Source organism: Solea senegalensis, unplaced genomic scaffold (assembly GCF_019176455.1).
Source record: "Solea senegalensis isolate Sse05_10M unplaced genomic scaffold, IFAPA_SoseM_1 scf7180000016181, whole genome shotgun sequence".
In the NCBI taxonomy this organism is placed as follows: Eukaryota; Metazoa; Chordata; class Actinopteri; order Pleuronectiformes; family Soleidae; genus Solea; species Solea senegalensis.
This window is the reverse complement of record NW_025321642.1, coordinates 18589-27429: the sequence shown is the minus strand read 5'-3', so window position 1 is coordinate 27429 and position 8841 is coordinate 18589. Positions and strand designations below refer to the sequence as shown.

General features: G+C 43.9%; 2 protein-coding genes across 2 annotated transcripts; both read left to right on the top strand.

The window, feature by feature from the left end:
* Nucleotides 1–3: 3 nt before the first annotated feature.
* On the top strand, nt 4–2163 carry rnf4 (ring finger protein 4; the record flags this gene model as incomplete). Its single annotated transcript, XM_044018080.1, has 3 exons — nt 4–128; nt 716–767; nt 1877–2163. Coding segments are annotated over 3 exons (327 nt in total), but the record flags the coding sequence as incomplete, so codon positions are not given.
* Nucleotides 2164–2745: 582 nt separating this feature from the next.
* On the top strand, nt 2746–5638 carry LOC122762911 (sequestosome-1-like). The gene is made up of 8 exons (XM_044018081.1): nt 2746–3117; nt 3587–3682; nt 3825–4075; nt 4156–4333; nt 4415–4483; nt 4587–4726; nt 4803–5061; nt 5281–5638. The coding sequence occupies exons 1-8, from the start codon at nt 2949–2951 to the stop codon at nt 5442–5444; spliced, it is 1326 nt and encodes a 441-aa protein (XP_043874016.1). The 5' UTR covers nt 2746–2948; the 3' UTR covers nt 5445–5638.
* The last annotated feature ends 3203 nt before the right edge of the window (nt 5639–8841 follow it).

Genomic DNA, 8841 nt, shown 5'->3' with positions numbered 1-8841 from the left:
TGTGTGTCCTCAGGTCCTCAGAACAGCAGAGTGTCCTCAGGTGAGAGTTACGTCGTCAGCAGTGATGAAGACAACGACACATCTGATGTCATCAGGGCTGCTGTGATGTCATCTGATCATGTGACCAGGTAGGAGATTGATCTCTCAGGACTTTGTAACTATTTGGGTACCAGGTACTGTGTTTAGTACCTGGTCTGGTGAGGCTCCAAAAGTGTGCTGAGTAGGTAAATATGCGATGATTGAGACATCACACACACACACACACAGACACACACACACACACTGAACTGTAGATCAGTTAAAACCACTTAACAATCCTAAACCTGTGGGTTAATCTCTAACAGCTACAGAGTCTGGTGTAAAGTCACTGCTGTCGTGCAGAGATGACGTTGAGTAGGTACTTTTTTTGTAGGGGAGATAAAAACCTAAACGTGAGCCAGTGGAAATACAGCATATGGTTACTATGGTTACTATGATGATGTAAAACGTGTGTATATTTGATCAGATACAGAATTAGAAGAGTGAGGTCACTTTCTTTATTTTTGCCACAGACTGAAAACATTTGTGTTTGACATGAAAACATGTGAAGATAAAAGCTTTAGATTGAACATGGAGCAAAAGTATGAAGAAAAGTTCAGCCTGTGACTCAGTGACATCATGGTCTTCCACACTTCTTCAGTCTCCTCTGGTCTGTCTCTCTGTCTGTGTGTCTCAGGTCCACTCCCGGGACGATCAGCTGTCCCGTTTGTCTCGACTCGTACTCAGAGGTGAGAGAGCAGCTCTGCTATGATTGGTTCTTGGTCTTGTGTGGCGGGAACAATCCCAGTGTGTGTGTGTGGGTGTGATTGGTTCTTGGTCTTGTGTGGCAGGAACAATCCGGGTGTCGTATTATTATTGTGATTGGTTCTTGTGATGCTTGGTATGGGTTTCTAATCGAATCGATGATGATGATGATGTGTGTGATTGGTCCTTGAGTGTATGGTAGCGGGAACAATCGAATTGTGTGTGTGTGTGTGTGTGTGTGATTGGTCCTTGGTCTTGTGTAGAACAATCGAGTGTGTGTGTGTGTGTGAGTGGTTCTTGGTCTTGTGGTATGAGGTACAATCCCGAGGTAATGTGTCAATGTGTGTGTGTGTGATTGGTTCTTGTGTAAGGGAACAATCCCAGTGTGTCAATGTGTGTGTGTGTGTGTGTGTGTGTGTATCTCTGTGTGTGTGTATCTGTGTGTGTCTGTGTGTGTGTGGTGGTTCTTAGTCTTGTGTGAGAACAATCCAGTGTGTGTGTGTGATTGGTCCTTGGTCTTGTGTGGCGTTTCAATCGGGTAATGTGTGTGTGTGTGTGTGTGTATCTGTGTGTGTGTGTATCTGTGTGTGTGTGTGTGTGTGTGTGTGTGGTGGTTCTTGGTCTTGTGTGTAGGGGTTTCAATCGGTGTGTGTGTGTGTGTGTGTGTGTGATTGGTTCTTGATGCTTGTGTGGCAGGAACAATCGATTCAATGTGATGATGATGTGTGTGTGTGTGATTGGTTCTTGGTCTTGTGTAGGAATTTCAATCGGTGTGTGTGTGTGTGTGATTGGATTCTTGATGCTTGTATTGTAGGAATAATCCGGTAATCAATGTGTGTGTGTGATTAGTTAGTCTTGTGTAGTAGGAACAATCCCGAATGTGTAATAATGTGTTAGTTCTTAGTGCTTGTGTGGCGAGAGAACAATCCCGGGTAATGTCTTCAATAATGTGTGTGTGTGTATGTGTGGTGGTTCTTAGTCTTGGCAGGCTGTAATCGGTGTGTGTGTGTGTGTGTGTGTGATTGGTTGCTGGTCTGTGTGGCAAGTTAATCCCGGTCAGTAATGTGTGATTGGTTCTTGGTGTCCTCTACAGATTGTTGGAAGCGGCCGATTGGTGGTGTCCACTAAATGTGGTCACGTGTTCTGCAGTCAGTGTTTGAGAGACACTCTGACGTCGTCGCACACGTGTCCCACCTGCAGGAAGAGACTCACACACCGCCAGTACCACCCCCTCTACATCTGACATCACTGTGACATCATCGGTGTGACACCTTATCCAGTGACAGTTTGTTGCTGCTGAACCTTTTTTATTTAAAGTTTGTTTTCTGACAGTTAATTTTATCTGATAAAGAAAAGTAGAAATAAATTCTGTTGATTCTATGGAAATGCTTGTTTTCTCTTTCAATAACGACATCATCAGAAGAACCAATCAGAGAGCAGGATCCTCAGGAAGAGAGATCACCTGTGTGACCTCAGTATCTGTGGTTTAAAATGACTTGTCATTAATCAACAGGATTCATATAAATAAAACTAATAAACATCAATCATTGATCAGATGTGTTCATACTCTGTTGTTTACGTTTGTCTTGTGACTCTGACTCATTCATGTCATAAGACTGATGAGTCACTGTCACCTGACCTGAACTCTGCTGCTGATTGGATGCTGAGTGATGACGTAATGACAGGAAACTCAGACTAAAGCGGAGGACGAAACAACAAGTTCAAAACAAAGGTGCTAATGTGACGTTAGTTACGTGTTTACTGACGTACGTTATGTTCTTTATGTCACTTTTCAACGTAACTCTTTCACACTAAACATCCGCCATTTTGTCTTGTAACGATGACTGATGACTATTTTGTGGGAAATTCCCTCTTCGAAAAGTGCCGAGTCATTCCTCGGTCTCTCATTGGTCGACAGGGCGGCGCTCAGGGATCGGACCAATGAGAAGTCGCCTCGTCACTGCTACGTACACAGACGTGAGGAGCGTCTGAGGCGGAAGTAAATATTAAAGTGAGGATTTAAAGCTGCGTCACAAAGTTCGTCAGTTAAAGTCAGTTTAGTTCTTAAACTGAACAAGAACCAGGTTCACTTCACTTCTGCTTCACTCGCGTCATCGCGGTGATTCCGTCCTGTTTGCTTGGTGAGTCGTCGGTTAGTCGTCGTCATGTCGGTCACGGTGAAGGCTTACCTGCTCGGTAAAGACGAGGCGGTGAAAGAAATCCGCAGGTTCACGGTGGATCACGAAGTTTCCAGCAACTTCGATTATTTGAGTCGGAAAACAGCGACAGTGTTCGGTAATCTCCGGAACAGCGGCTTCAATATGTTCTACAGAGGTAATATATACTTTATATACACGGAATAATAATAATAATGATGACGTAATAAACTGACCGAAATCTTCTGTGGACATTTGACACGAGACACGTTTATTCTGGTTAATGTTTACGTTTGATTAACTTGAACATCGCCATTCTGTCACTGTATGGTCTGTCTGTCCGTCAGTGCCTGTCTGTCTCTCTGTTCGTCTGTGCCTGTCTGTCTGTCTGTCTCTCTGTATGTGGCTGTCTGCCTATCTCTCTGTCTGTTTGTGCCTGTCACATTATCTGTCTGTCTGTCTCTCTGTCCGTCTGTGCCTGTCTGTCTGTCTGATGATGATGATGATGATGATGATAAAGATGAGGATGTTGATGATGGTGAAATTGATAAAGGTGTTGATGATGATGATACAGATGATGATGATGATGATGAGGATGATTATAAAGATGAGGATGTTGATGATGATGAGGATGATGTGGTCCTCAGATGAAGATGGAGACCTGGTCGCGTTCTCCTCTGACGATGAGCTGATGATGGGTCTGAGCTGCATCAAGGACGATACGTTCAGACTCTTCATCAAAGGTATGATCATCAATATTCATTGATTATTAAGTATTGATTTATTGATGAATCCCAGAATGTGTGTGGGCGGAGCCCTGGGTCAGTAAGTAGCCAATGAAGAGAGTGAATAAAGTGATTGATTGACGTGATTTCAATCTTTCAGAGAAGAAGGAACATCGTCGGGATTTTCCTCTCCACGCATTCCCCCCTTGCAGTTTTCCCCCCCCTCCTCCTCCTCACCTGGCCCCGCCCCCTGCACTGCACCCAAACGTCACCTGTGACGGCTGTGAGGGTCCGGTGGTCGGGACTCGCTTCAAGTGTTCGGTCTGTCCGGATTACGACCTGTGCTCCACCTGCCAGGCCCGCGGGACGCACACCGAGCACGCCATGCTGCCAATATGGCACCCGATGCAGGTCTGACCCCTGACCCCTGACCACCGATCCAGACCGTAGACCTGATCCTGATCCTCAACTTCTTCTCTGTATGTCTGCAGTGGTTTCCTCGGGGAAGGTGGATGAAATGGTTTAGATCCTGCAAGCAGAACCAGAACCAGGGTCAGTCCCCAAACCCAGGTCAGACCAAAAACCAGGACCAAAACCAGGGCCAGAACCAGGACCAAAAGCAGGACCAGAGCGCTAGCCAGGCTGAATCCCAATCTGCAGCCGACTGTGGTAATAATGTGGATTTAATGATGACCTCATCATCATCGTCATCGGCGTCCTCCCTGACCTCTGACCTCTGTTTGTCTGCAGCCTCTCAGGCCAACGTGGACTTCCTGAAGAACATTGGTGAGGGTGTGGCGGCCATGTTGAGCCCACTGGGTGAGTGATGTCACTGCTGTTTAACGCAGCTCTCTGATTGGCTGTCACTCTGAGTCATACAAACAGGAAGTGCTGATTGTAAACAGGAAGTGCTGTGTCGCAGGTATTGACGTGGACATCGATGTGGAGCACGAGGGTCAGAGAACAAAGGTCAACCCTTCCTGTTCTGTTGACCCTAACCCTAACCCGAGTGAAGAGGGGCGGGACCCTATAGAGACAGATGGTGACACCGAGAGGTCAAAGGTCAGTGACCAACAGTTGATTGACAGTGAAGTGAACAGAGTCTGTAAATGACCGACATGTGTTACCATGGAAACAGGTGGTGAGAGACTCCGACGAGGAGTGGACACACCTGAGCTCCAGAGAGGTCGACCCGTCCACTGGAGAACTGCAGTCCCTCCAGAACCAGGAACAGGAACAGGAGCAGAAGCAGGACCCGATCCAGGTTCAGGTTCAGGTGCAGAAGCAGGACCAGGTCCAGAGCCAAGAGCTGAACCAGGACCAGACTCCACCGTCAGCAGCTCAGCAGGGTCCGTCAGGTCTGAGGGAGGCAGCGTTGTACCCACACCTGCCTCAAGGTGAGATCAGTGTTGAGTCCAGATCAGAGTCCGGAGTTCATTTAAATCTGGATCCACAGTAAACTTAATAACAGTAACAAAGTAACGGACGATATGAACCTTAAGTCTAAACACAATGTTACCTTTCAGTTGTTTACTGTTGACAGAAGCCACGCCCACTCATCACTACATGGTTTGTGTGTCAGTGTCTCTGACCTCTGATCTATGCCCCACCCACAGAGGCGGACCCTGGTCTGATCGAGTCTCTGTCCCTCATGCTGTCCATGGGCTTCACTGACGAAGGCGGCTGGTTGACCCGCCTCCTTCAGACCAAAGCCTACGACATCGGCGCCGCGCTCGATGCCATCCAGTACGCCAAGCAGCCCCGCCCACCTCAGCCATGATGTCATCACCTGTTCTTAGCCAATGACAGCCAGCGCTCAGTCAATAATCAATTCTTGTTAATCAATGCGTTAACTGATTCATCTTCTTGTTAATCAATACTTTGATTCTGTCACTTGTCAATCAATACATGACTTATGACATCATCGATCACATGTTTATTCATCTGACCAATAAAAGCAAAGACATTCAACAACTCATGTTATTATTTCAAAAATCTATTTCTTTGGGGTGCCCAAATTTATGCACATGCCTATTTTTGTTTAAATGCACATGAAAATGTTTCCGTTGGACCAATAAAAAATATTTCACCACTGAGATGTTTCTGTTTCCATAACGTGTAACATATGTTAAAATGAAGCTCAGCAAGTGACAAACTGCTGCAGTGATTTTTCTAAGGGGTGCCCAAACCTTTGCGTACCACTGTATATACTGTATATACACACACACACACACACACACACACGTATATAACTACAGTGGTGTGGTTTGTTACACTTCAATGTTTCAGATTATCCAACAAATTTAAATATTATATATTTAAATATATATATAGTATATATATACAACCCAAGTAAACACAACATGCAGTTTTTAAGTGATGATTTTATTTATTATGAGGAAAAAACTGTCCAAACCTACATGGGAAAAAGTAATTGCCCCCCCTGTAAAATCATCAGGTCACTGTGGTTAGTCACATTTTTTGGAAAATGTTACTTGCCACACCCAGGCCTGATTATTGATTACCTATTGATTCAAGAGACCACTTAAATAGAACCTGTCAGACAAAGTCAAGTCGGCCAAAAGATCCCAAATAAGGAAGACATCATGCCGCGATCTAAAGCAATTCAGGAACAAATGAGAAACAAAGTAATTGACATCTATCGGTCTGGAAAAGGTTACAAAGACCTTTGTAAAGCTTTGGGACTCCAGAGAACCACGGTGAGGGCCATTAATCACAAATGGAGAAAACATGGAACAGTGGGCAACCTTCCCATGAGTGGCCAGCCGACAAGAATTACCCCAATAGCGCAGCGACGACTCATCTAAGAGGTCACAAAAGAACCCACAACATCTAACAACATCTAAAGAACTGCAGGCCTCACTCAGTGTTCATGACTCCACCATAAGAAAGAGACTGGGCAGAACCCACAAGCCATTCAGAAGTGGACACCCGCAGGTCCACTTCTGAACCCAACCAGTTATTAGGTTTAGGGGGCAAACACTTTTTCACACAGGGCCATGTAGGTTTAGATTTTTTTTACCTCCCTTAATAATAAAAACCTTCAATTAAAAAACGCATTGTGTTTACTTGTGTTGTCTTTGACTAATATTTATATTAGTTTGATGATCTGAAACAAGTGTGATAAACATGCTGAAAAATAAGAAATCACTTTTGCACACAACTGTATACTGTATATACTTATGTACATGTGCATATGTGTATAAACCAGGCCCCCCCGACCTGAGCCCCTGTCCAGGACACGCACACAAAAAAGAATAAAGTGTCGTGTACTTCCACTAAAACATTTGTTTGATCCTGGTGAGTTTTTGCGACTTTTTGAAGTCACTGGATCGTGAAAATGTGAAGATATTAACATAAATTTAACCTTGAAGATAGTCCAAGTGCACAAATAGCAAGAGATGAAGAACCAGGATCCTCCTCATCGTCATGTGACATTGTCACGTGACACTTAACTACTAACAATGCTGTTGATTTCAATGTAACTTATAATAACACACAACCGTAGGAAAGTTATTGTATTTTAACTCAACAGTGCAAACGTCATCATCAGTTCACTGGTTCATCAGTTCACTAGTTCAGTGTTTCCCAAACCTGGTCCTCAGGGAACTCTGCTCCAACACACCTGATTGGGAAACACTGGTTTATAGGACAGTAGAACGTGGAAGACTTTCTTAAACTTGTCATTTGTAAGACAAATGAGTGCATTTTGCGCGGTGAATCTGCGAGTTGACGTCGTTGTCATTGCACACGGCACAGAGAGGACATAACAAGTGTACTTTTAAGATAAATGGGGCCAAGCATTTCCTAGAAAACCCTGTCTGAATTTGGAACTTTATTCCCCACTATATATTCTCTCGCTTTGGTGGTCTGAGCTTTTTTTTGAACCGCAATTACAATGTGGAAAAACTCCCTGTTAAACTGTCCAACTTTCGTAAACAGGTCCTCTTAGCATGGTCTCTCGTTTATAAACACAATTTCTCACCTCACAGGTATCTGATTTGGAATAACAGAGATATTTTATATGGAAAACAAGTCAAGTTTTTTTGAGAACGGTACAGAATCAAATTCTGCTGGTGTGCCAGCTATTTAATGGAGAGGGGCGGCTTGTGTCTTATAGAGAGTTTCTTTTAACATATAATATTCCAGTTACGCCTCGAGAATTTGCAATCGTATTTGATGCCATTCCTTCAGGCACGATAATGCTTTTTAGAGATACTGGCAGAACTCCCAGTATTCCCACTCCTGTCTCCCTCCCTGCTGTGGCTGAATCACCTGTTTTTCTATACGTCCTCGAAATAATAAGAACATTTGTGCCATTTCAGAAAGAAATTATTTCTATTCCAAATGTCGTATTTTATTGATTGGAAAAACGTTTGGTGGATTCCTGTGACTAAATTTAAAAGAGACATAAATACGAACTGTTCTTTTTGTGAAGCCCACCCAGAAACTGTTTTACACATCTTTTGGTTTTGTTCACACACCAGGTCATTTTGGCAAAAACCTCAGCAGATTCATCATTGACCATATTTATAAAGACTTTGTCTTATTATGGGAGAATGTGGTATTTTGCTTTTATAGAACTCAAAATAGAGAGAATATGTACTTCATTATACATTTATTAATTCTCTTGGCAAAATTCCATATTCATAAATGTAAATTCAATGGTCAAAAACCTAATTTTGTCCCTGTTACCCATGAAGTTGTGCACTATAGTTCTTTGATTTCTGGCTCCAACAACAAGGAGGCAATTAAGACTGTCAATGTTTGTGTCACGATCCCACTCTCCTCCACTGCTATTCTTCTTCTTCTTATTATTATTGTTCTTATTCGTTATTTTCCTCCGTGCTATTCACTCTCTCTCTCTTCCCTCTCTGCAGGAGGCGTGGCTGACCTACTTCCACTGATGACGCTGGTGATCAGTAACACCTGCGGCAGCTCGTCCTCACCTGCTCCTGATGAGCAATCAGGAGGCTTCTTAAGCCTTTGCCGTCCCAGTGTCAGACTGTTTTTGCTCTACCAGTGTTAACGCTTATGACTTCTTCAGTGATATCTGAAACTCTGACTTCTGGAACATTTACTGGAGTTATTCTGCTTCAGGTCGCCGCGTCTCCTGCTTCCCCGAGAGCTGCGGATTCACCACAACCCATCTTGGC

Excerpts from the sequence above, each read along its gene's own strand:
- LOC122762911 (XM_044018081.1), top strand. The coding sequence starts at position 2,949 with ATGTCGGTCACGGTGAAGGCTTACCTGCTCGGTAAAGACGAGGCGGTG. Across the intron at positions 4,484-4,586 it reads GGCCATGTTGAGCCCACTGG|GTATTGACGTGGACATCGAT; the intron begins GTGAGTGATGTC and ends GCTGTGTCGCAG. Across the intron at positions 4,727-4,802 it reads GTGACACCGAGAGGTCAAAG|GTGGTGAGAGACTCCGACGA; the intron begins GTCAGTGACCAA and ends CCATGGAAACAG.